This window comes from Pan paniscus, chromosome 13 (assembly GCF_029289425.2).
Source record: "Pan paniscus chromosome 13, NHGRI_mPanPan1-v2.0_pri, whole genome shotgun sequence".
NCBI classification, from domain to species: Eukaryota; Metazoa; Chordata; class Mammalia; order Primates; family Hominidae; genus Pan; species Pan paniscus.
This window is the reverse complement of record NC_073262.2, coordinates 50,841,613-50,868,679: the sequence shown is the minus strand read 5'-3', so window position 1 is coordinate 50,868,679 and position 27,067 is coordinate 50,841,613. Positions and strand designations below refer to the sequence as shown.

General features: G+C 39.5%; 1 protein-coding gene across 2 annotated transcripts in view; it reads left to right on the top strand.

Moving 5' to 3' along the window:
* The window catches only part of CNTNAP5 (contactin associated protein family member 5), an 876,843-nt gene that overhangs the window by 793,581 nt on the left and 56,195 nt on the right, over window positions 1-27,067 (top strand). For both annotated transcript variants that reach the window (XM_055108578.2, XM_008953637.5), the window contains one exon: window positions 26,274-26,404. In XM_055108578.2, coding sequence (XP_054964553.1) covers window positions 26,274-26,404 — 131 coding nt within the window. The remainder of the gene's footprint in view (window positions 1-26,273; window positions 26,405-27,067) is intronic.

The following is a 27,067-nucleotide window of genomic DNA, read 5'->3' as shown; positions in this document are numbered from 1 at the left end:
TGACAAAATTTAGGGTACTATGGAAGCTCATATCAAAATGAGGGACAATGGGGATCAAGGAAGGCTCCCCTGGTGAGCTGAGATCTGAGAGTGGGCTGGGTTGGCTGAGATGGGTGGTGCTCCTTCCAGTAGAGTGTATGGTTTGTGCAGAGGTTCTCCTATGAGGGAAGGTGGGGTAAGGAGAAACTGAAGGAAAGTCTGGCTGGTATAAAGGGGATAAAGTATAAAGAGAGTATATTTTATACAGAGTATAAAGGGGAATGATGTGAGAGGGGCTGGTGAGCAGACTGGGTCCAGATCACCCCTGGACCTGGAATCCTAGGCTCATGGCTCTTCTCTTTGCCTTAACGCCTCAATGCACACAATCTGCCACCAAATCCTGTCAAAAATGACTCTCTCTCTCTCTCTCTCTCCCTTTCCCCCTCTCTCTTTACTCTCCAATGGCCTCAGAGCTAGATTTCCCTTTTTAAATCCAAACTTGCCTGAACTCTACCTCCAGCCCTCCAGCCTTTTAGATGATTTTCCACCTCCAATCCTTCTTTACCCTGGGGCATCCCTTCATTGCGATCTGCAGTTTTTCCTTTTGATTTTTCTAAAATACATTTTAGACTACTCTCTTCTTAAGAACCTTTACTGATTCCTGAAACTTCTGCCTTATAAACCAAAACACAGTGGGACAGAGTGAAAAGCCCTTCAGCATCTGACCCAGACCGGCTGTACGTGGTGCACTGAACTACCCATCAGAAGTTCCCATCAACCCTTTTGTCTGAACTAGAATGTACTGTCAATTGTGAAGGGCTGCTTGGAGAGCTCCGGAGATCTTTGCTAAATGTGAGGGAACTCCAACTCAATTATATTTTATTTTTCTTTCAAGGAAAACACACTTGTCTCTTTTTCAACCTTGCCATAAGTGAACAAATACATGTGACAAGGTAAAAAAGTGACACAGTTTTCTTTCTATGCATAGGTTTTCTGAATGACATTTATGCCTTCATTTAGCAGGTATTTAAGCAGCACCTAATACGTGTAAGGAAGTGAGGAGGGGGAATAATAAAGCTTGAGAGGATGTGAGTCTCTTTAGCATGAAGTATAGGACATCAGGAGGAGATTCCTGGAGAGATGACTGACAGGTTGAGATAAGTTTAGAACATAGGGCAGGTATTGGACTTTACTGTGTTGATAGCTAAGGATGTTTCTTCACAGTGAAGCAACACTATCAGGTATGGTGGAGGAAGACAACTTTGCTGCTAATATAGGGGAGATTCTAGAGAAAGGATGGCCAGTGGGAAGGCTTGGGCATTACAGAATACAAGGGAGATCCTCTTGAATAAGCTGGCCCTCTCTCTCACCATTGCATACTGCCTCAGAGCCTGGAATATTTTCTCTGGGTCATGACATTTGTTTTGTTTGTAGGTGTGAGCTCCATGAAAGCAGAGGCCTTGGCTATGTAGTCTCAGAATCCAGCAAACGAAAGGTAGACAGTATGCATTGAGTAAGACATGCTGGCTGGCTGCAACTAACAACCTTATCACATCACAGAACGAGTGGACTCAGAGGCAGAACATGGAGCCCTGCCCCCTCACAATCCAGAAAAGCTTTCCACCTGATTGTCTTTATGTCAGTAAACAGGATTCTCTGGTTATGTCTTGACAACTTTACGTTGTGAAAACAGACCAAAGTTATTCATGAGCTAGTTACACGATTTGTTAATGATTTTAGAAAATGGTTTAGGAAATTATCTCTAATTGACCATCATTTATACTTTCATTTATGAAAGTGCCTGGAGCCAGCACTAACTAGTCTGTCTTCCCTGCACTTAGCAGGCTGCATGGGGCTGACAGAAGCAAGGAAAACATGAGGACCAAGCAATGTGCAGACCATTCTGACCAAGTTACATAGTTGACACCTTTAAACTTTAAAAATTATCATTCCGAGCTCAACAAACATTTTTTGAATGCATATTGAGTGGTGCACATGAGATGAGATGCTGAGGATGTGTTGTGGAGTTGGTTATTAAATGCAGTGTGGCTCAGCTTCCTGTTATGTGATACATTTGTGCTGTGGGTCAAGTTGTCACCTACCCCACTCCCTGGAATGACATCATTGGAAAATGTATCTAAGCCACCATTCACAGTAGTGCTTCTTTTGAAATTACCCCCATAAATAACATTGGGAAAAAGCAAATGATGGGTTGGTTAAAAAAAGTCATAGCTCAAAAGAAGTAATGCCTCCCTTCAGGATCGGAGTTTGGTTTCACCTCTCAAATTGCTCAGCAAGTACTTTCTTCTACTTCTTCCAAGCTTACACACCCACCTTCCACCCAACCATAGATATGCACTCCATCCTTTTTTTTTTTTTTTTAAATCTCCTTGCTTTGGACATGCTCTTTCCTTTAGTAAGATCCTCTGTTTTCTTCTCATCCTCATGGCTAATTTTTAGGGTCTTCAAGACCCTTCAAGACCCATGGCTAATAATTAAGGTCTTCAAGACCCTAATTCAGGGTTTATCTTTCCTTCCAAGCCTTCTCTGATTTCACAACTCTCCTGCCTGTGGATGTTCCCTCTCAGCATTCCTCTTCACAGTATTATAATAGTCTGCTTATTGTTATGAGTAACTCATCACTAGATTTGAGTGTCATGGGAGAAAGCCTGTGTCTCCTTCTGTAGCCAGCGTCCACACCATTGTCCCTGGTACATGACAGGTGTTGACTATCTGCCTGTTGTATGTGGATGGAAGGTTTGCTTCCCAGCTGAGCCCCGCACTGGGATCACAGAGATGTTAATAATGTGAGCATGAGCTCCTTGTTAGACAGAAGTGTCACTCTCAGTGGCATTTCAACCAACCAGGTAACAAACCACAAATCGTTACCCAATATTTCTGTAAAATTGCATCTCTTTATACTGTCAGTATCTGTAGTTACCAAAACTTAAAAAAAAATCTTCAGAAACACAGAATGGCTGACATTAGTTCCAAATATTAAAAAGTTTTAAGTGTCATGCTCAAAAGCATCTATATTTAAAAGCAATTGGATCATAAAAAGTGAACATAAAATTTACACAGCTGCCTCATCCTGAATACTTTAAAGACTAATTACTCTGTTGAGTCCTAATGACTATTGCCTTCAAGCCCTGTAAATTATATATAAATAAGAGAAGATAGTTTGTAAATGTAAGTGACTCTAATTGGGTCTCAGAAGAAAGAAAAACAGATCTTTAGTAACTCGATGAAATCTCTAAGCCCGTAAAACATCGGTCAGTTTCTCCCATGGAGTTTTGCGGAGTGTACCTTTTATACATGCAACAGAGACTGAATTCAAAGGGCAGGCCTGAACCAAGGAACCTGTTTGATTTTGCTTGTATATATAAACTGAAAAATATAAATTAAAGAAACTCCTGATTTCATAATTCAATGTATTTTTATTTCCTTGAAAAAGGGCTGCCATTCAGTGAAGCATACAGTAAGGAAACCTGTCAGAACAGAGTCCCATGGAAGAGTAGCAGTTGGTCTATATTCATTCCCAGTAATGGGACTCTTTTTCTATGCAAATGCATTTTGAATTAAAGGTAAGACAGGTTGTAGAATATTTTGTGCAAACATAAACAGAAGCACTGAAATAGAAGAAGATAATTGTTGCTTATTAAAGTGCTTAGAATAGAGCTGAATCAAGTAAACCAGAACCCATCACTGAATAGTTTGGGGATTTGGTACCTGTTTACTACTTCCTTTGAGAGTTTTCAAGGTTGTTTTTGAATAAGAAATGAATTGAGCCCTAAGAAACCATCATAGTTGAGTGGATCTGAAAATGCTCAGTGCAGTGCAGTTACTGCCTCATGAGAAATTCTCAAAAAGCTGAGAATATTCTCTCTCTTTTTAATTTTTTTTTTAATTTCAGTAGGTTTTGGGGGGACAGGTGGTGTTTGGTTACATGAATAATTTCTTTAGTAGTGATTTCCGAGATTTTGGTGCACACATCACACAAGCATTGTACACGGTACCCAATATGTAACATTTTATTCCTCACTATGCCCCCACCCTTTCCAGAGTCCCCAAAGTCCATTGTATCATTCTTATGCCTTTGCATCATCATAGCTTAGCTCCCATTATAAGTGAGAACATACAATGTTTGGTTTTTCATTCCAGAGTTACTTCACTTATAATAATAGTTTCCAATTCCATCCAGACATTTAGGTTGCTGTAAATACCATTAATTTGTTCCTTATTATGGCTGAGTAGTATTCCTTATCCACTCATTGATTGATGAGCATTTGGGCTGGTTCTGTATTTTTGCAATTGCAAATTTTGCTGCTATAAACATGCATGTGCAATTATCTTTTTCATATAATGACTTTTTATGGCTGAGTAATATCCCTTATCCACTCGTTGATTGATGAGCATTTGGGCTGGTTCCATATTTTTGCAATTGCAAATTTTGCTGCTATAAACATGCATGTGCAAGTATCTTTTTCATATAATGAATTCTTTTCCTCTGTGTAGATACTGGGATTGCTGAATCTAACCGTAGATCTACTTTTAGTTCTTTAAGGAATCTCTACATTGTTTTTCATAGTGGTTGCACTGGTTTACACTCCTACCAACAGTGTAGGAGTGTTCCCTGTTCACTGCATCCATGCTAACAGCTATAATTTTTTGATGTTTTGATTATGGCTATTGCAGGAGTGAGGTGATATCTCATTGTGGTTTTGATTTACATTTCCCTGATAATTAGTTATGTTGAGTAGTTTTCTATATGCTTTTTGTCTATTTGTATATTTTCTTTTGAGAATTGCCTAATCATGTCCTTAGCCCACTTTTTGATGAGATTGTCTGTTCTTTCATTGCTAATTTGTTTGAGTTCATTGTAGATTCTGGATATTAGTCCTTTTTCAGATGTATAGATTATGAATATTTTCTCCCACTCTGGGTTTTCTGTTAACTCTGCTGATTATTTCTTTTGCTGTGTAGAAGCTTTTTAGTTTAATTAAGTCCTGTTTGCGTATTTATCTTTGCTTTTCTTGCATTTGCTTTTGGGTTCTTGGTCATGAAGTCTTTGTCTAAGCTAATGTCTAGAAGAGTTTTTTTCAATGTTATCTTCTAGAATCTTTATGGCTTTAGGTCTTAGATTTAAGTCTTTGATCCATCTTGAGTTGATTTTTGTATAAGATGAGAGATGGAGGATCCAGTTTCATTCTTTAACATGGGGCTTGACAATTATCCCAACACAATTTGCTGAATAGGGTGTCCTTTCCCCACTTTATGTTTTTGTTTGCTTTGTTGAAGATCAGTTGGCCCTAAATATTTGGCTTTATTTCCAGGTTCTCTATTCTGTTCCATTAGTCTATGTGCCTATTTCTGTACTAGTACAAAGCTGTTTTGGTGACTATGGCCTAATAGTATAATTTTAAGTCAGGTAATGCGATGCCTCCATATTTGTTCTTTTTGCTTAGTCTTGCTTTGCCTATGCGGGCTATTTTTTGGTTCCATCTGAATTTTAGGATTGTTTTTTATAATGATGGTGGTGTTTTGATGGGAATTGTATTGAATTTGTACATTGTTTTTGGCACTATGGTCATTTTCACAATATTGATTCTACCCATCCATGAGCATGGGATGTGTTTCCATTTGTTTGTGTTGTCTATGACTTCTTTCAGCAGTGTTTTGTAGTTTTCCTTGTAGTGGTTTTTAAATTTTTTTTTTCCACTAATGTGAAATGGGTTGAGATTTTGATCTGATTTTCAGCTTCTGTTGGTCTACAGCAGAGTAGCAGAGCTACTGATTTGTGTACATTAATTTTGTATCCTGAAACTTTGCTGAATGTATTTACCAATTATGGGAGCTTTTTGGATGAGTCCTTAGAGTTTTCTAGGTATACGACCATATCATCAGCAAATAGTGACAGTGACAGTTTGATTTCCTCTTACCAATTTGGATGCCCTTTATTTCTTTCTCTTGTCTGATTGCTGTGGCTAGGACTTCCATTACTATGTTAAATAGAAGTGGTAAAAGTGGGCATCCTTGTCTTGTTCCAGTTCTCAGGGGGAATAGTTTCAATTTTTCCTCATTCATTATAATATTGGCTGTGGCTTTGTCATAGATGGCTTTTATTACGTTAAGGTATGTCTCCTTTATGCCCATTTTGCTGAGGGTTTTAATCATAAGGTGATACCGGCTTTTTTCTAATACTTTTTTTCTGCATCTATTGAGATCATCATGTGATTTTTGTTTTTAATTTTGTTTATGTGTTGTATCACATTTATTGACTTATGTCTGTTAAGCCATCCCTGCATTCCTGGTATGAAATCTACTTGATCATGGTGGATTATCTTTTTGATATGTTGTTGAATTTGGTTGGCTAGTATTTTGTTAAAGATTTTTGCATCTATGTTCATTGGGGATATTGGTCTGTAGTATTTTTTTTTTTTTTTTTTTTTTTTTTTTTTTTTTGCTATTTCCTTCCCTGGTTTTTGTATTAGGATGATAATGGCTTCATAGAGTGATTTAGGAAGGATGCCTTCTTTCTCTATCTTTTGGAATAGTGTCTATAGGATTGGTATCAATTCTTCTTTGAATTAATGATATAATTAAACTGTGAATCCACCTGGTCCTGGCCTTTTATTTTGGTGGCTATCTTTGTATTACCATTTCAATGTCACTGCTTGTTATTGGTCTGTTCAGAGATTTTATACCTTTCTCATTTAATCTAGGAGGGTTGTGTATTTCCAGGAATGTATCCATCTCCTCTAGGTTCTCTAGTTTATGTGCATAAAGGTGTTCATAATAACCTTTAATAATCTTTTGTATTTTTGTGTTATCAGTAGTAATACCTCCTGTTTCATTTCTAATTGAGCTTATTTGGATCTTCTCTCTTCCTTTCTTGGTTAATCTTGCTAATGGTCTATCTATTTTATTTATCTTTTCAAAGAACCAACTTTTTTTTTTCATCTATCTTCTGTATTTTGTCATTTTTTTGTTGTTGTTGTTGTTTCAATTTCATTCAGTTCTACTCTGATCTTTGTTATTTCTTTTCTTCTGCTGGCTTTGGGCTTAGATTGTTCTTGTTTTATCAGTTCCATGAGACGTGACCTTAGATTGCCTATTTTTGCTCCTTTGGACTTTTTAATGTAGACATTTAATGCCATAAACTTTCCTCTTAGCACCACTTTTGCTGTATCCCAGAGGTTTTGATAGATATTGTCACTATTATGGTTCAGTTCAAAGAATTTTTAGAATTTTCATCTTGATTTCATTGGTGGCTTTGTTCATTTAAAAAAAATTTTTTGTCTTTGTTGAATTGGGTTAATTTCACAGCCTTGTCTGTGAGCTGTGAAGATCTTTCTCCCGCTTGTTTGATTGGACTGCTGAGACTTTCCAGTGCATTTCTCTAAGTGTGTCTTTCATTTCCAGGAGTTGTAATTGTTTTTATTTTACTGACTATTTCACTGAGGAATTTATCTTTCATATCCTGTATCAGGTTTTTGATTTCTTTAATTTGGACCTCACCTTTCTCTGATGCCTCCTTGATTAGCTTAAAAATTGACTTTCTGAGTTCTTTTTGTGGCAATTCAGAGATTCCCTCTTGGTTTGGATCCATTGCTGGTGAGCTGGTATGATCTTTTGGGGGTGTTAAAGAAACTTGTTTTATCATAATGCCTTAATTGTTTTACTGATTCCTTCTCATTTGGGTAGACTATGTCAGAGGGAAGATATGGGATTCAAGGGCTAGTGTTAAGATTTTTTCATTCATGGGGTTCTCCTTTGTAGGGTGTTCTCCCTCTTCCCCTAGAAATGGGGCTTACTGAGAGCCAAACTGTAGTGTTTGTTTTTGCTCTTCTGGGTCTAGCCACGCAGTAGAGCTACTGGGCTCTGCATTGGTATTGGAGAGCTTCTGCAAAGAGTCCTGTGATATGATTTAACTTCTGATCTTGCAGCTGTGGATAACAGCAACTGCTGCAGTGGAGGTAGCAGGGGAATGAAGTGGACTCTGTGAGGGTCTTTGGTTGTGTTTTTGTTTAGAGTGCTGGTTGCATGTTGGTTGGCCTCCAGCCAGGAGGGGGCACTTTTAAGAATGCATCACATGTGGCCCTATAAGGAGGATGCATTCTTGCCTTAGGAACACCTGGTTGAGTATTCAGGTTTTTCAGGTGGGGAGCAGGTCCATAGAGTTCCCAAAAGCTTCTGACCTTTGTCTTTCACTACAAGGATGGACAGAGAAAGACCACCAGGTAGGGGCAGGGCTTTCTGAGTTCAGCCTCTTTTTGGGCAGGGCTTGCTGCAGCTGCTGTGGAGGATGCGGTGTGACTTCAAGTCCAATGGAGTTATATTCCCAGGGGGATTATGGCTACCTCTGCTGAATCATACAGGTCACCAGGGAAGTGGGGGAAAGCAGGCAGTCACAGGCCTCACCCCACTCCCATGTAGTCCATAGTCCTAAAGGCTGGTCTAACTTTCATTGTGCCCCTCCAACAGCATCGAGTCTATATCCAGGCAGCCAGAGACCAGGGCTGAGAACTTGTCCCAGACTATGAGTTTCCCAGCAGTGAAAGCAAGCCGACTTCAGGTTTTTGGTATCTCAGGGACCCTGCAGTGGTGATCCAGTTCCTTCAAAGGGTCTGTGGGTTCTCTTAGCTTTCCTGGTACGTTCCTGTGGTAGTTCTTGGAGCAAAAAGTTTATGACGTGAGTCTCCACACACTGCTCTGTCCATCCAAGTGGCGGCTGCAAGCTAGTCCTGCCTGCTATCTGACATCTTAATTCTCGAGAATATTCTCTTGAGGATATCTAATTCTTTTCTGTTCTAATCTTTTCTTACCTTGCTTAAGATGGAAATTATGGAAAATAACCTTAATGTTTACTTTTGTCATAAAAATTGGCTTTATTTTCCATAGAATTTATAATTTTTAAGCATAAAGTGTCTCTTTTTCCAAAAAGCTTAAAAATATTTATTTTTAAAAAAACTTGGAGTCATATCATTGCATTTAAAAAAACGTTTACTTGACTAATAAGGATTGAATACATTCAAGATGTACAATGTGATGGGTTGATACATATAAACACTGTGTAATGGTTACCACAATCAAAAAAACACATCTATCACCACCCATGCTTTACATTAGATTGCCTGAACTTGTTCACTTTGTAATTGAAAATTTGACCAACATCCTCTCATTTCCCCAAACCCCAGTCCCTGGAAACCACTATTCTACCTTCTGCTTCTATGATTTCTATCTTTTTGGATTCCACATATAAGTAAGAACATACAGTGTCTGTCTCTCTGTGTCTGGCTTACTTCACTTTTCATTATGTCTTCCAATATCATCCATGTTATTGAGAATTAAAGTATTTTTATTATTTCCTGTGGCTAAATAATGTACCATGTTTTCTTTACTCACTAATCTCTCAATGAACACTCTGGTCATTTCTATATCTTGGCTACTCTGAATAATGTTGAAATATACATGAGGTGCAAATATCTCTTTGAGGTACTGATTTCATTTCTTTGGGATATATATCCAGAAGTAGGATTGATGGATCATATAGTAGTTCTCTTTTTAATTTGTTGAAGAGTCTTCAAACTGTTTTCCATAAGTGCCATACCAGTATATGTTCCCACCAACAGCGTACAAGGGTTCACTTTTCTCCACACCCTTGCCAACACTTGTTACCTATTGTCTTTTTGATAATAACCATCCTAACAGGTGTGAGGTGATATCTTATTGTGGTCTTAATCTGCATTTCTCTGATGAGTAGCGATATTGAGCACCATTTTGTAGATCTGTTGGTCCTTGTATGTTTTCTTTGAAAAATATCTATCCAGAACTTTTGCTCACTTTTGTCATTGTTTATTCTTTGCTATTGAGTTGAGTTCTTTATATATTTTGGATATTAAATCTCTGCCAGATCTGTAGTGCAAATATTTTTTCCCATTCTCTAGGTCACGTTTTCATTTTTTCAACTGTTTCTTATATTGTGCAGAAACTTTGTAGTGTGATGTGGTCTTATTTATTTATTTTGGCTTTTGCTGTGTATTCTTTTGGTGTCATATAAAGAAAAAATATTGCCAAGACTAATATTAAGGAGTTTTTCCTCCATGTTTTCTTCTAGGAGTTTTATGGTTTCAGATCTTATATTTAACTCTTTATTTTCAAGTAAATTTTTGTATGTGGATCCAACTTAATACATTTGTATGTGTGTATCTATCTTCTCCAACACCATTTATTAAAGAGGTTGTCCTTTTTTACATTGTGTATTCTTGCTATTCTTATCAAAGTTTAGTTGATCACAAATGTATAGGTTTATTTCTGGGATCTCTCCTCTATTACTTTAGTCTATGTGTCTGTTTTGATGCCAGTACCATACTACTTTTTTGTTTTGTTTTGTTTTTGTTTCTAATTGGGAATTCAGCGTGGATAACATAAGCTTTTGATCACTATAGTTTTGTAGTATAGCTAGAAATTATGAAGTGTGATGCCTCCAGCCTTGTTGTTCTTTCTCAAAATTCCTTTTGCTATTTGGGATCTTTTTTGATTCCATATGAACTCTAGAATTGTTTTTCTATTGCTTGGAAATACACAATTGGAATTTTAATAAGAACTGCATTGAATTTGTAGCTCATTTGGGGGTGGTATGGACATTTTAACAATAATGATTCTTCTAATATGAATGTGGGCTATCTATTAATTTATTTGTGTCTTCTACAATTTCTTTCCTCAGCGTCATACACATTTAACATTCGATTGTACATGCAATGGTTCCAGGACAAGTTCTTGACAATGAAGCTTGGCCTCAGAATGGTCACAAATTGTATTTTAGTCTTTTGCTCTGTGATGCCTAACTGAGTGGGATTATCATATGTGTTTATTTAAATAATTTTCATTAAATGTTTTTATTTTCTATGATGGGGGCTAAGGAAGGATGTCAAGTATGGCTGCTAACCTTCAGGAAAATTGTAGGCCACAGCGAAATTAGAGGGAAGAACTGTGTGAAATGGCCAATATTTAAATGTCCAACCCAATTAAACAGACCTACAGTTGTCCCATATGTAAAATTAGCATAAAGTTAATTATGAGTAGGCCATACTTTTCAGATTGAAGGATGAAATATATGAAATGCATTTGAGATAGTTCCTAGAACAAAATGGGCAACCAATGATATTTTAATGATATTGGTAATAACAGTAAAAATAGGTCACTAATTTTGTTTCCCCCAAATTCATGCCCACCTGGAACTGAGGATTTTACTTATTTGTAAAATAAGGTCTTAACAGATGTAATAAATTAAGTTAAAATGAAGTCATACTGGATAAAATGGGTTCTAAATCCAATGACTGGTGTCTTTTTAAGGAAAATGAGATGCGGATAGAGAGACACAGAGACAAATAGGGACACACAGAGGGAAGAGGGCCATGTGACATGAGGATAGAAGCAGAGATTGGAGCAATGCACACCAAAGAACAATAAGGATTGTCAGGAGCTACCAGAAGCTGAAAAGAGACAAGAAAGCATCCTCCCCTTGAACCATTAGAGGACAAGTGGACCTGCTGATATTTCTGTTTCAAACTTCCAGTCTCCAAATTTCTATTATTACAGTAGCCCAGGAGACGAAACAGATGGTAAATGGAACCACAGCACTGGATGAGATTGTGAAGGCAGTGAGTATTGATAGAGAAGTTCCTAGACTGAGCCCGGGGACTTTAACATGAAGAAACCAAGGTGACATCGAGAAATCAGCATGGAGAGAGAGAATGAATGACCAGTCAAGTAGGAAGGAAACTAGGAGAGAAAAATATTAGGAAATTGAAGCATTTTAGAAAGAAAAGAATGTGACTGTATTGAATACTAATAAAAATAAGATACTGATTATGAAAGGAAAATTCGATTTATCAACATACAGTTCATTGGTGAAGTAATAATAAAATGAAAGTTTTGGTGGTAGCTTAGGGTTAAAATCTGACTGGAGTAAGTTTCAAAAGTAAATTAAAAAGAGGCATTAGAGAAAGTATAGATAACGCCTTAAAAGTTTTACTGTAAACCAGGAGGGAGCAGAGAAATGTGACATTAGCCAACATTAAAAAAGTTGCAGGCCGGGCGCAATGGCTCATGCCTGGAATTCCAACACTTTGGGAGGCCGAGGCAGGTGGGCCACCTGAGGTCAGGAGTTCGAGACCAGCCTGGCCAACATGGTGAAACCCCATCTCTACAAAAATCAGCTGAGTGTGGTGACAGGTGCCTGTAATCCCAGCTACTTGGGAGGCTGAGGCAGGAGAATAGCGTGAACCCTGGAGGCAGAGGTTACAGTAAGCCAAGACCTTGCCATTGCACTCCAGCCTGGGCAACAAAAGAGAAACTCCATCCAAAAAAAGAAAGAAAGTTGCAGAAGTTTCCTTTTAGATATAAAAAAATGCTAATGGGAATTATATAGCAGAAGGAATCAAATTTTAAAGAGAATTGTAAAGGAATGGGGTGTTGCCTCAGTAGTGTCTTTACAAGGTGATAACGAAAAGAAGGAAAGAATACGTTGGCATCAGATAAAAAACGAGGATAATTCATCTAAATTAATGAAAGGAAAGTCAGCGCATAGGGGTTCAGCTATTGACACGTCAGTAAATGTGGGGGCAGGACTTTGTGGTTCTTTTACAAATGTTTCAGTTGTCTTCGAGAAGATGGAGACAAGATTATTAGCTGAGAGTGAGGAAGGAGAAGGCAGAAATGAAGAGAAGGCATTATATGGTCGCCTTAGCCAATAGGTGAATGGATAGGAGAAAGAAGCTGAGATTAAGAGGAGGGGGAAGGCCCACATGAAGTTGGTAGTCCTGGATATAAAGTGGCTTATAAACAGTGTGCATGGTTTGTGTTTTCTTCCACCAGATAAACCATTCAAAAGTAGGGTAAGCAGGCATTGTTCGGACAAACAAATATCCACTTTCAAGAAGCAAGAATGGGCCAAGGGACTTGAGGCTGTAAATGAGAGGATAGTGATGGACCAGAAAATATGAGCTGGGAAAGGAGAGAGGAGAGGACACAAAGGAGTTAAGAGCTCTGAGTAGATGGTGAGATTAACCCTTACACTAAGTATTGGAGAAGTCCAGGCATTAGAGGAAGGGAATTAGAAAGGGAAGAGATTGTAGTCAGAAAACAAAATTCCTACAGTTGCAATTACGGAGGGTTTGCAATTATTAGTACTAACAAATACTGAAGTCTGATATTGAGTCCATGATGCACTAATCAATTATGACTGACAGCTTGAAAAACAGATGGAGGTGCTGAAGTGGGTGTGCATGGATATGGAGACATTATTGTGTGGCTCTCATGGGACCTAAGATGTGAATAAGGAGGGGCTTCCTGGCACAGATCTGTATCAGGAGCATTCTAGGTGCAGAGAACAGCAGGAATAAAGTCTCCAAAGAAGGAGTGAGCTGGCACATTAGGGGAACATAAAGTAGGTCAGTAGTAGTTGGAGCTTAGTGGGTGAGGGCAAGTGTGGAATGAAATGAGACCAAAGAGGTACAAGGGAATATGATATAGTTTCTTGCAGACCATGTCAAAGAATTTGGATTTTATTCTAAGTGCACTGGAGAATCATTAAACATTTTAAGTAGTGGCATCTGGTTTATAGTGTAAATGCTTATTTTGACTGCTGTGTAGGGAATGGATGGGTGTGGGAGAATGAGGAGGTGAGGCTGGAATCTGGCAGACAAGTTCAGATGTGTTGTAGTTGTTCAAGTGAGAGCTGGTGATGGACTGCCTTGCAGCATGGTGCAGACCTGGAAAGAAGTGCAAAGATGCACAATGTATTTAGTAGAGACCAGAGGGCTGTCGATGACTTGGTGTGGGGCACATGTATAGGGGTTCTGGTCAGGAAAATGAAACAAAAGAAACAAGTATGGCTCCTAGAATTTTAACCTGAGCAGCCAGCACAGAGGGGTGCCATTATGTAAGGTGGTAAAAACTAAAAGGGGAGCTTTTTGATGAGGACAATCTGGTTAGCAGAAACTGAAAGATGCATAGGAAGCTGTCTAAGTCTAGGATTGACAAGAACTGATGTGGAACAGAAAAGAATCAACATGGAGAAGAGCCTGCTCTTTCAAAGTGAAATGGTAAAGCAAGAAACTAGCAATGCCGTAGTAAAGGGAGAATGAGAGTGAACTCTTATCCCTCAGTGGTGGTCCAGAGTCTGGATCAGTCATCCCTTTGATGATGTGAGGGCCATAGTGCTTTGTGTCTTTCCCTTTAGATCTTATATGTACATTGTGGCACCCAGGCTAACATTCTTAAATATCACTTTGTGTCACACATGTGTTTGCTGCTCCTAATGGAATCCCCCTTTACAGAAACAGGTAAAATTTCCTTGGCATTCCTTGCCAGTGTGGTCTCTTTCTTTACCATTTCATTCCAAGTTCCCATTCCTTTTGTGGGGTCACAGTTTCCCTACTTTTCAAAATGATGAGGTTGGTTGTGCAAATGGCTGCTAAGGTTCTCATCAGCTCCACTGTCCTACAGTTCTACAGCTTCAGGTGCGGTGAGATCCAGCTACATCACTCTGTTTACATCATAGTTAATAGTATATCACTTTTTGTTTTCCAAACTAACTTCTATCTTGCTTCTACAAAACTTCTTCCTAGACAAACTCTTTCTAATTACCTCCACGCATTTTTTTTAACTTTTATTTTAGATTCAGGGGTACATGTTGAGGTTTGTTACACAGTTCAACTCATGTCACAGAGGTTTGTTGTACAGATTATTTTGTCACCCAGGTACTAAGCCTAGTATCCAATAGTTGTTTTCTTGATCCTCTCCCTCCTCTTAACCTCCATCCTCACGTAGGCCCTGGCATCTTTTGTTCCCCTCTTTGTGTCCATGAGTTCTCATCATTTAGCTCCTACTTACAAGTGAGAACATGAGGTATTTGGTTTTCTGTTCCTGCATTCGTTTGCTAGGGATAATGGCTTCCAGCTCCATCCCTGTTCCCACAAAAGACATGATCTCATTCTTTTTTATGACTGCATAGTATTTCATGGTGTCTATATACCATATTTACTTTATCCAATCTGTCATTGATGGGCATTTGTGATGATTCCATGTCTTTGCTATTGCAAATATTACTGCAGTGAACTTTCATGTGGATGTACCTCAACCCTTATAACCGCTTATTGATTTTGAACTCACAAAACATGTATTCCGTAGCACTGATCAAATCTTCTCCCTTTCCCTCTGCTTATACGTCCATTCCTCTATCCATCCACTCATCCTTCTATGCTGCCACACATCTCTTTTGAGGTAGCATGACATAGTAGAAAGGGCACATACTTTATATACATCTGCACTCCTCGGTTTAAATCCCATTTCATTATGAATATTCTCATTACAGTTTTACTTGTGGAGTTTTTATACCTCTGTAAAATTCCATTTTTTAATCTAAGGATTTAATGAAAAACCTATCTTTAGTACCAGGTTAGGTGCCTAATACAGAGTAGGCACATCAGATCAGCCGGTGTGACTGTTGCTTTTGTCTCCTTCAACTAGATTATAAGGTCTTTGAAGATAGAACTGTAGCATTATAGCATTTGTTTCTCTAGTGTCTTACACCAGCAGGCATTGAATAAATGTTAGTTTATAATTTGGGGGAAGTGTTGATAACATTCTCCATAGTGGCTATTTTATTCAACAAATGCCTTCTGGAGATTTAAGATAGCATGTCCCATGTTATTCTCTTTAGACACAAAGATGAATAAGCAACAATTCCTCCTAGGGGAGCTTAGATTCAAGAGGATGAGAAAGACAAAAGAGTCTTGATAAATTGAGATTTGTATTCTACGTGACCAGAGTGGCAATATGGTGAAAAGAAAGATGTTATTAGTCTTTGGGGCAAGTGGGGACCTGGGTCACATGGACTGGGTCTTAAATAATGACGAGGAGCTTACCAGGCATATTAGGAGGCAAGTAGGTGTTTTCAGCTAAGGGGAAAACAGAAACAAAATAAAACAAAAACATAACAATGTGCAGAGGCAAGGAAAAGCATTTGGAGGGATACTGCGTGTTCAGGTGTGTGACTAAGATATAACAATACATACATAATAAAGTTGGATAGGTAAGAAAGGACATTGAATGTCATGGTAAGAAGTTGGAATTTCTCATATAGAATTAGAAAGCCTTGGGCTTTTGCTTTTTTTTTTTTTTTTTTTTTTGACAGAGTTTTGCTCTTGTTGACCAAGCTGGAGTGCAATGGCACAATCTTGGCTCACTACAACCTCCACCTCCCAGGTTCAAGCAATTGTCCTGTCTCAGCCTTCCAAGTAGCTGAGATTACAGGCATGTGCCACCACGCTCGGCTAATTTTTATATTTTCAGTAGAGGCAGGGTTTCGCCATGTTGGTCAGGCTCAAACTCCTGACCTCAAGTGATCCGCCCACCTCAGCCTCCCAAAGTGCTGGGATTGCAGGCATGAGCCATTGTGCCCAGCCACCTCGGAGATTTTTAGGCACTAGAGTCATATGGCCAAATATGTGTTATAATATTCATATTAATAAAAGTGTGGAAAACAGATTAGAGTAGGAAGAGTAGAATGGTGAGAAAAGGTAAAACAGAAAAATTATGTTCTTGTGCAACCAACGTACGAGAGTCTTTACCCTAAGTCCCAGCTCAAGATACTGAATTAGATATTTGAACTTTTTAATTTAATTAATGTAATTTTATTTTATTTTTCAAAATGTTTATTTTCATAGGTTTTTGGGGAACAGTTGGTATTTGGTTACATGAATAAGTTCTTTAGTGGTGATTTCTGAGATTTTGCTGCACCCATCACCCAAGCAGTGTACACTGAACCCAATTTATAGTCTTTTATCCCTCACCCCCCTTTCACCCTTACCCTTGAGTCCCCAAAGTCCATTGTATCATTTTTATGCCTTTGCATCCTCATAGCTTAGCTCCCACTTATGAGTGAGAACTTACAATGTTTGTTTTTCCATTGCTGAGTTACTTCACTTAGAATAAGGGTCTCCAGTTCCATCCACGTTGCTGCGAATGCCATTTATTTGTTCCTTCTTATGGCTGAGTAATAGTCCACGGTGTGTGTGTGTGTGTGTGTGTGTGTGTGTATAAAAAAATAAAGAAATTGTGTGTGGGGGTGTGTGTATATATATATACACACACGTGTGTGTATATATACAATTTCTTTATCTACTAGTTGATAAAGAATATATACCTATACACATGCACACATACCACAATTTCTTAATCTGCTAGTTGATTGATGGGCATTTGGGCTGGTTCCATATTTTTGCAATTGCAAATGTCACTGCTATAAACATGTGTGTGCAAGTATCTTTCTTGTATAATGACTTACTTTCCTGTGTAGATACCCAGTAGTGGGATTGCTGGATCAAACGGTAGTTCTACTTTTAGTTCTTTAAGGAATCTCCACACTATTTTCTACAATGGTTGTACTAGTTTACATTCCCACCAGCATTGTAGAAGTTTTCCCTTTTCACTGCATCCATGCCATTATCTATTATTTTTTGATTTTTTGATTTTGGCCATTCTTGCAGGAGTAAGGTAATATCGCAATATTGTTTTAACTTTCATTTCCCTGATCATGAGTGATGTTGAGCATTTTATTTGGACTTTTAGACCCTGAGTTCCTGGTCCGTCATCCCCCTGTCATGTGTAGCTGAATTTCAAGTAGGATATAAATAATAATAAAATGCCTTGCTACAAGGTACTGGGTGATCCTTGGCTGAGTATTAGAGGTGCTTTGAAATAGATCCAACATATCCTACTTCAGGAGGAGTGTAGTATCTCTTCCATGCGAGTTTCTTTCTTGAAGCTAGTTATGTCTACTTAGACGTATACAGAGTCTAACATTGATCAACTTAAAGCCTGGCCAAATATCCATGGCAAGCTTGTCAGATCTGACCTCTGGATACTTAGAGCATAAGGTCCTGGGGGTCAAACCTCCAGGGAGGCACTGGTTTCTGGGCTGTGGCTCATGGGGCTCACAGGAGTGATACAAAAAGCTGTCCTGGGGATCTGTGACCAAATCCCAGTAGGCTGAGCTCTCTCTGAAGGAGCAAATGGTTTCCACTGTACTCCTTGGAGACCAAGGCATTGTGTTGGCCAAATGAAGTGGTGGGGTGGAGATGGGGTGACGAGGAAGAGACAGTGAGCCTCCCCATAAGTACCCCTCCCACTTCAACTCGTGCAGCTCTACATTTTTTTCTTTTCTGTACTAGCCTTCACTGTCCGCATCATTTGAATACAGTGTTGCAATTGGAAACAAATTTGAAAACTACTGGACTCGGCATATAAGGCAATCTCAGATGCATGCAAAAGAGATGGAACCCTAAACACTGGCAATAGTCAGCAGGTTCCAGGCAGTTGGTGGGAGCCCAAACCTGAGTAAATTTTCTGAGGTGTTACAGCCTCAGATGCAGGTGAGAAGGAGGCTAAACCAGTGCAGAGACTGCTCAACTCCAACAGGACCACCAGATTCTAGCAAGCTCCTTTGGCATGCCACCCTTGGGATTTTCGAGATACATATACACCCAACTCAGGCCAGGCAGGGGAGCTCATGCCTGTAATCCCAGCACTTTGGGAGGCCGAGGCGGGTGGATCAACTGAGGTCAGGATTTCAAGTCCAGCCCGACCAACATGGTGAAACCCTGTCTCCACTAAAAAAAAAGAAAAAAAATGAATAGTTAGCTGGGCACGGTGGCAAGCACCTGCAATAAGGAGGGTGAGGCAGAATTGCTTGAACCTGGGAGGCAGAGGTTGCAGTGAGCTGAGATCGCACCACTGTACTCCAGCCTGGGCAACAAGAGTGACACTTCATGAAAAAAAAACACCACAAAAACAAAAACATATACACCCAACTCAAGGATAACACACTCTAGGTGAGACAGTGTATAAGAACAAGTCAAGTGAATTGGTCTCTGGACTTAATGAAAATAAATACTATGAAAGTTGTCCTGTTCCAGAGAAATTATTTTTTAGATATTAAAAATTTCAACAGCCCTTGATGCTAAAAACTCTCAATAAATTAGGTATTGATGGGATGTATCTCAAAATAATAAGACCTATTTATGACAAACCCACAGCCAATATCATACTGAATGGGCAAAAACTGGAAGCATTCCCTTTGAAAACTGGCACAAGACTGGGATGCCCTCTCTCACCACTCCTATTCAACACAGTGTTGGAAGTTCTGGCCAGGGCAATCAGGCAGGAGAAGGAAATAAAGGGTATTCAATTAGGAAAAGAGGGAGTCAAATTGTACCTGTTTGCAGATGACATGACTGTATATCTAGAATACCCCATCATCTCAGCCCAAAATCTCCTTAAGCTGATAAGCAACTTCAGCAAAGTCTCAGGATACAAAATCAATGTGCAAAAATCACAAACATTCTTATACACCAATAACAGACAGAGAGCCAAATCATGAGTTAACTCCCATCCACAATTGCTTCAAAGAGAATAAAATACCTAGGAATCCAACTTATAAGGGATGTGAAGGACCTCTTCAAGGAGAACAAGCCACTGCTCAATGAAATAAGAGGACACAAACAAATAGAAGAATACTCCATTCTCATGGATAGGAAGAATCAATATCGTGAAAATCAAGTTAAATAATGGGTTATACTTAAAGTAATGGGTTATAAGTTAGTATTTGCAAGTCTCATGGAAACATTGAGTCAAAAAGCATGCAATGGATACACAAAAAATAAAAAGAAACTAAATCATATCACCAGAGAAAACTTCAAATAAACTATCTAACAATGCATTTTAAAGAAGCAGCAAAGTAAGAGCAAATCAAAGCCAAAATTAGTAGAAGAAAAGAAATAATAAAAACTGGCTAGACATATGAAGAAAGATGAAACTGGATCTCTTCCTTACACCTTATATAAAAATTAATTCAAGATGAATTAAAGACATAAATGTTAGACCTAAAACCATAAAATCCCTAGAAGAAAACCTAGGCAATACCATTCAGGACGTAGGCATGGGCAAGGACTTCATGTCTAAAACACCAAAAGCAATGGCAACAAAAGCCAAAATTGACAAATGGGATCTAATTAAACTAAAGAGCTTCTGCGCAGCAAAAGAAACTACCATCAGAGGGAACAGGCAACCTACAGAATGGGAGAAAATTTTTGCAATCTACTCATATGACAAATGGCTAATATCCAGAATCTACAATGAACTCAAACAAATTTACAAGAAAAAAACAAACAACCCCATCAACAAGTGGGCGAAGGATATGAACAGACACTTCTCAAAAGAAGACATTTATGCAGCCAAAAAACACATGAAAAAATGCTCACCATCACTGGCCATCAGAAAAATGCAAATCAAAACCACAATGAGATACCATCTCACACCAGTTAGAATGGCAATCATTAAAAAGTCAGGAAACAACAGGTGCTGGAGAGGATGTGGAGAAATAGGAACACTTTTACACTGTTGGTGGGACTGTAAACTAGTTCAACCATTGTGGAAGACAGTGTGGCAATTCCTCAAGGATCTAGAACTAGAAATACCATTTGACCCAGCCATCCCATTACTGGGTATATACCCAAAGGATTATAAATCATGCTGCTATAAAGACACATGAACACGTATGTTTATTGCAGCACTATTCACAAAAGCAAAGATTGAGAACCAACCCAAATGTCCATCAATGATAGACTGGATTAAGAAAATGTGGCACATATACACCATGGAATACTATGCAGCCATAAAAAAGGATGAGTTCATGTCCTTTGTAGGGACATGGATGAAGCTGGAAACCATCATTCTCAGCAAACTATTGCAAGGACAAAAAACCAAACACCACATGTTCTCACTCATAGGTGGGAATTGAACAACGAGAACACTTGGACACAGGAAGGGGAACATCATACACCGGGGCCTGTGGTGGGGTGGGGGGAGCAGGGAGGGATAGCATTAGGGGATATACTTAATGTAAATGACGACTTAATGGGTGCAGCACACCAACATGGTACATGTATACATATGTAACAAACCTGCACATTGTGCACATGTATCCTAGAACTTAAAGTATAAAAAAAAAAAAAAATAGGCCGGGTGTGGTGACTCACGCCTGTAATCCCAGCACCTTGGGAGGCCGAGGTGGGCGGATCACGAGGTCAGGAGATCGAGACCATCCTGGCTAACATGGTGAAACCCCATCTCTACTAAAAATGCAAAAAATTAGCTGTGCATGGTGGTGGGCGCCTGTAGTCCCAGCTACTCAGAAGGCTAAGGCAGGAGAATGGTGTGAACCCGGGAGGCGGAGCTTGCAGTGAGCCGAGATAGTGCCACTGCACTCCAGTCTGGGCGACAGAGCGAGACTCTGTCTCAAAAAAAAAAAAAAAAAAAAAAAAAAAAAAATTTCTAAGACCCACCAAATTATTCAATTATTTCCTCCCTGCCTCCCTCTCTCCCTTCCTTCTTTCCTTCCTTCCTTCCTTCCTTCCTTCCTTCCTTCCTTCCTTCCTTCCTTCCTTCCTTCTTTCCTTCCTTCCTTCCTTCTCTCCTTTCTTTCTCCCTTTCTTCTGTTGTTTCTTTCTTTCTTTTCCCTTCTTTCCAAATTTACTGGGTACTTACCATGGACCAGGCACTAGAAACCCAAGAACCAATGAGATATCTCCTGGCTCCCAAGGATTTTATTGATTTGTGCGAGTTAGGCAAGTAAGTAGACAACACAACACAGTACATGTTAGAATAAAGGAGATGGTAGGGCCTATTGGATCAGTTATGGGCAGTTTACAGAGGCCAGGGAGGGCTTCTTATGAGAGGGAAACTTATGATGAATTCTGAAGTATGGGAGAGTCAACCTAGTGAGAAGGGCATTCTGGGCAACGGTGATCACCATGGGCTGTTGTGGCCCTTGGGAAACTCATGCTCTTTGGAACCGGCTGAATTTAGTTTTTAAATCTGACCTCATCATTTACTGAGAACAGGAAAAGTTATTTACTTCCCAGCAGCTCTATTTTTTCCGCAGTAAAGTGAAGAAAATTAAAGAGAAAAAGCATTCTAGATGAAAGTGGAGTGTTGAGTAGGTGCTCAATCATGATGGAATACCTGTGCTAAGTCAAGGAGTGTAACGATGTCTAGTAAGTGAAAAGGGATCTTATCAGGGTGTGATAAACCATCGGTTCTTTTAAGAGGATTCCTTATCATGTGTTTAAGTACTGTTTTAAATATAGATTTTTCAATTTTTTAGAAAGACAGCATTTATAATATCTGTTGTTTATTTCTAAAAATAATGATGCTGGCCAGGCGTGGTGGCTCATGTCTGTAGTCTTAGCACTTTGGGAGGCTGAGACGGGTGGATCACCTGAGGTCAGGAGATCAAGAGCAGCCTCGCCAAGATGGTGAAACCGCAAGTCTACTAAAAATACAAAAATAGATAAATAAATAAATAGCTGGGTGTAGTGGTGCAAACCTGTAATCCCAGCTACTTGAGAAGCTGAGGCAGGAGAATCACTTGAACCCAGGAGATGGAGGTTGCAGTGAGCCGAGATCACGCCACTGCACTCTAGCCAGGGTGGCAGAGTGAGACTCCATCTCAAAAATAAATAAATAAATAAATATAAAAATAATGATGATGATTTTGCCTGAATACGGGGAAGAAGAAGAAGCAGAAGCAGCTAGATTTAACTTGAGTGCTCCAACATGGATAGGACCTTTAAAACTTCGAGAGTAGTTGCTAGTGACAAAAGTTTATTCCTTTTTATACATATTTATTCCAGAAGCAACTAAGACTCAAATTAGTTTCATTTTTATTTATTTTATTCTATTATTATTAGTTTTTGTGACAGAATCTTGCACTATCGCCCAGGCTGGAGTGCAGTGGTGCTACCTCCACTCACTGCAACCTCTACCTCCCAGGTTGAAGCGATTCTCCTGCCTCAGTCTCCTGAGTAGCTGGGATTACAGGCATGTGCCACAATGCCCAGCTAATTTTTGTATTTTTTGTAGAGATGGGGTTTCACCATATTGGCCAGGCTGGTCTCGAACTCCTGACCTCAGGTGATCCGCCTGCCTTGGCCTCCCAAAGTGCTGGGATTACAGGCGTGAGCCACCACACCTAGCCCAGTTTTATTTTTAAACTAAGTTTTATTTTAAGCTAAGGCTCAAATCTCTTTTATTGTTAATTTCCACATTGTGAACATCTTATCTCTGTTTATATGAACAAAAAATGATGTGTGTCCTTTATAGTGTAGCAATGTTAATATATAAACAACAAGAAAATGATACCAAATAGACAATAAATGCATTACAGTGTGTCAGAGAAATTGCATCGCATTCATGGCCAGAATATTCAATTCATTCTTTGCTTTGTTAGACTTAGGGACAACACCTTCCCTCTGACAATTCACTGTCTGTGGAATTATAAACTTGCAATGTCTATCATTGCTGTCAACCTAATGAAAGGGGATGGGGACAGAAAACTCCAGGGAGGAAATGGAAGCTCACAGATGAAGCAAGCCGAGGGGGTAGAGGAAGGCCTGAGGATAGCGGGAATAACTCTGGGCCCAGGATTCTCCAGAGACAAATAGACATGGCAATGCCAGGCAAGAAGCTGATGGTGATCTGAACCACTGGAGTGCACAGCTGAAGAGGTGGAAATGTCTCTTAGCGCCCTAACAAAGCCACTGAAGAAGACGCTCAGGGAGGTGATTAATGAGCCCCCAGCTCTGACCCACATCCCTTCTGGAAGTTAGCCTTTCATGGGGTCAAACTCACTTTGAAAAGTCATGGAGTGAGTTTGCTTCCCCAAGAGTCATGTGAAATCAGTTAGTGGGAGGTTTCAGAACATCACATTCGTGGGTGGAGGGACACTTTAAGAGGCACTGATTGCATCAAAGCTCCTAAGAAGGTGAGTGAAGTATTTGTATGGCTTTGGAAGAACTAGCTGAGGTGTTTTTTTGTATCATGAACTTGGATATTGGGGGAAGCTTCAGAATACTTTAGCAGATAGGAACTCTGCTGAGATTACTAGGTCCTAAGAGGAATGGTGGCAAGAGGGATGCCAGCAAACATGTATAAAATGAAAGTGTTTTCAAAAATGGAAAAATATGTAAAGAATATGTGTGTGAATATGAATTACCAGAACAGTAAGATGTTAAGAGAGTTCAACAGCCTTAAGGAATGTGGGGGTCGATCACTATGTCTGGCACGTAATTATCACACACTGGTTTATTTTATGAGGTTGAATTAAATGTTAAGACACACAGATTCTTAGAAAAGTGTGGAAGAGCATATTGCCCAGCAGCCCACCAGTGCACGAGATGGGCCTTTTCCTGCCACGGGCAGGAGGGGTACCTTGCCCGTGATCTGCACAGTGACTCGCCCCTACCAGCTCCTGTCTGCACAAAATATGCTGCTGTTGGGAGCAGCCATTACTTTTTAAGTAGTAAAATAACAAAAATAATAATATCTGGAAATCTGCGTGGTCAGAACCACAGAAAGAGAATGAACCAGGAAAACCAGGACCAGGTATAGAGAGCTTCTCTTTCTGGCCTCAGAAGTGTTAGGCAATGGCCTCATAGCTCCAAACTACATTTTTCTATTCTTAATTTATTGTTTCACATGCATGTATTCTGAAATTCTATGAGTAACAACTTATATTTGAAATGGTCTCTGCCCTCTCCCCGCAAAAGTATTCAAATACTTGGGTGAGGACTGGGGATCAGTCAGGGACACGGTGGTTACTCACAACCCTCTTGCCTTACTGGGTTGGCAGCCTGGGAAAGATGGGCAGGCTGAGAGAGTTCAGGGAGTTTTTCTTTGGGATGAGGGAATATGAGAAACTTTGAGGGGATAAGAAAGAGTTACTTTAGTTGTTCTCAGCTCAAATTTGAGCAGATACTCCTTTCTCCCCAATGGCCATCAGCTTATGACATCGCTCCTCAATTCCAATTATTTTCCATTCCCACATATGTCCAAGGGAAGAGCTCCTGCCATTTTGTGTGTGGGACTCCAGTGACTCCAGACCAGATGACCCCTACAGACAGAAAAGGAGAGCAAGCAGCATGCAGTTGGGCTGCTTGGCTCAACTCTCACAGCCAGTGACGCTGGGGAAAGGATCAGATGAGGAAAAGTGCCTGTCACAGTGTCTGAGATAAAGTAGCGTCTCAACAACTTATTACCCCATGGCAATTTTTAAATATAGAGTGTCTTTCAAACATTTTTTTAAATTTTATTTTTAATTGACATATAATACTTGTGTATATTTATAAGGTACATAGAGATGTTTCAATACATATATGTATAGTGATCAGATAAGGGTAGTTAGCACAACCATTATCTCACACATTTATCACTTGTTTGTTTTGGGAACATTCAGTATTCTCCTTCTAGCTACCTGAAACAACATACAATATACTTTTGTTAACTCTAGTCATCCTACAGTGCTGTAGAACACTAGAACTTATTCCTCCCATCTAGCTTAATCTTATTTCCCTTAACAAATCTCTCCGAAGTGGCCATTTTGCACTGTGAGCTAATATTCTCTCTCTCTCTCTGTCTCTCTCTCTCTGTCTCTCTCTGTCTCACACACACACACAGAATTGATACACTTCTATTTTTAATATGTCTCCTGGGAGTCTCATATATCTAAATTCTGTTTCATTTTGTAAGAAATGCTGACTGAGACCCAGTAAATTGATTTCCTAACCAACAAGGAATAGCTAACAGCTGTTTGAAAAACGCAGTCCTAATAAAATTTGAATGTTCCAGTGGGCTGTAAAGGGTTAAAAGGGTTAATGGGCCCTAAAGGGTTAAAGTGAGGTACTGTGCCCTAATCTGGCCACATTCCCATCATGGGCATTATATATCAACGGGTGATAACAGGACTGAGTTATCTTTCCAGTCCTTAGATATAAAAGGGAGACAGCAATTAGGAAGACAGAGTTATAGGAAGTGGTAGGAATTGAAGAGAAAGTAGAAAAGATCTTAACTCTACCTTATTAAAGTTTCATGATCCAATTACAAAATAGATGTTTTATTTTCTAAACTGGCATTTTGGTTTGTGATAACACCACACACACACACACACACACACACACTCTCTCTCTCTCTCTCTCTCTCTCTATTTTTGCAGCTCTCTTCAGAATTTTCTTTAGGGACCCTGATAAATATACGTGATATATTTTTAAAAATTGAATAATGGAAGGATTAAGACCTGGGGCCCTAATAATCAATTAAAAGATAATCTGATCATGTCTTTGCATTTTATAGGTGCTGCTTTAAATTCTAATTTCTAATATTTTTCTTTCAAGGAAGCTTACAGGTTCGCTATCACCTAAACAAGGAAGAAACCCATGTATTCACCATTGATGCAGATAACTTTGCTAACAGAAGGATGCATCACCTGAAGATTAACCGAGAGGGAAGAGAGCTTACCATTCAGGTACCTTCCTTACTTTCTCCTGCTTCAGCCAATGTGCCTTGGCTACTCTATCAAACTCTTCTAAGCTTCTACCCCATGCCAGTGTAGTGCCTAGTGCTGGAAACATAGTTACAAATCACACTTGCCCCCAGACTTGGAAGAACTAGGATAGTGGTTCTGAAGATGTGCTTCCCATGTCCCACCAGTATCAGCATCACTTGGGACCCTGTTAGAAATGCAGATTCTTGGGCCAAGTGTGGTGGCTCACACCTGCAATCCCCGCACTTTGGGAGTCTGAGGTGGGCAGATCAAGAGGTCAGGAGTTCGAGACCAGCCTGGCCAAAATAGTGAAACCCCATCTCTACTAAAAATACAAAAATTAGCCAGGTGTGGTGGCACACACTTGTAGTTCCAGGTACTCAGGAGGCTGAGGCAGGAGAATCGCTTAAACCTGAAAGGCAGAGGTTGCAGTGAGCAGAAATCACGCCATTGAACTCCAGCCTGGGAGACAGAGCAAGACTTCATTTAAAAAAAAAAAAATGAAAAGAAAAAAAGAAATACAGATTATTGGCTAGGTGCAGTGGCTCATGCCTGTAATCCCAACACTTTGGGAGGCTGAGGCAGGTGGATCACAGGGTCAGGAGTTCGAGACCAGCCTGGCCAACATGGCAAAACCCCATCAAT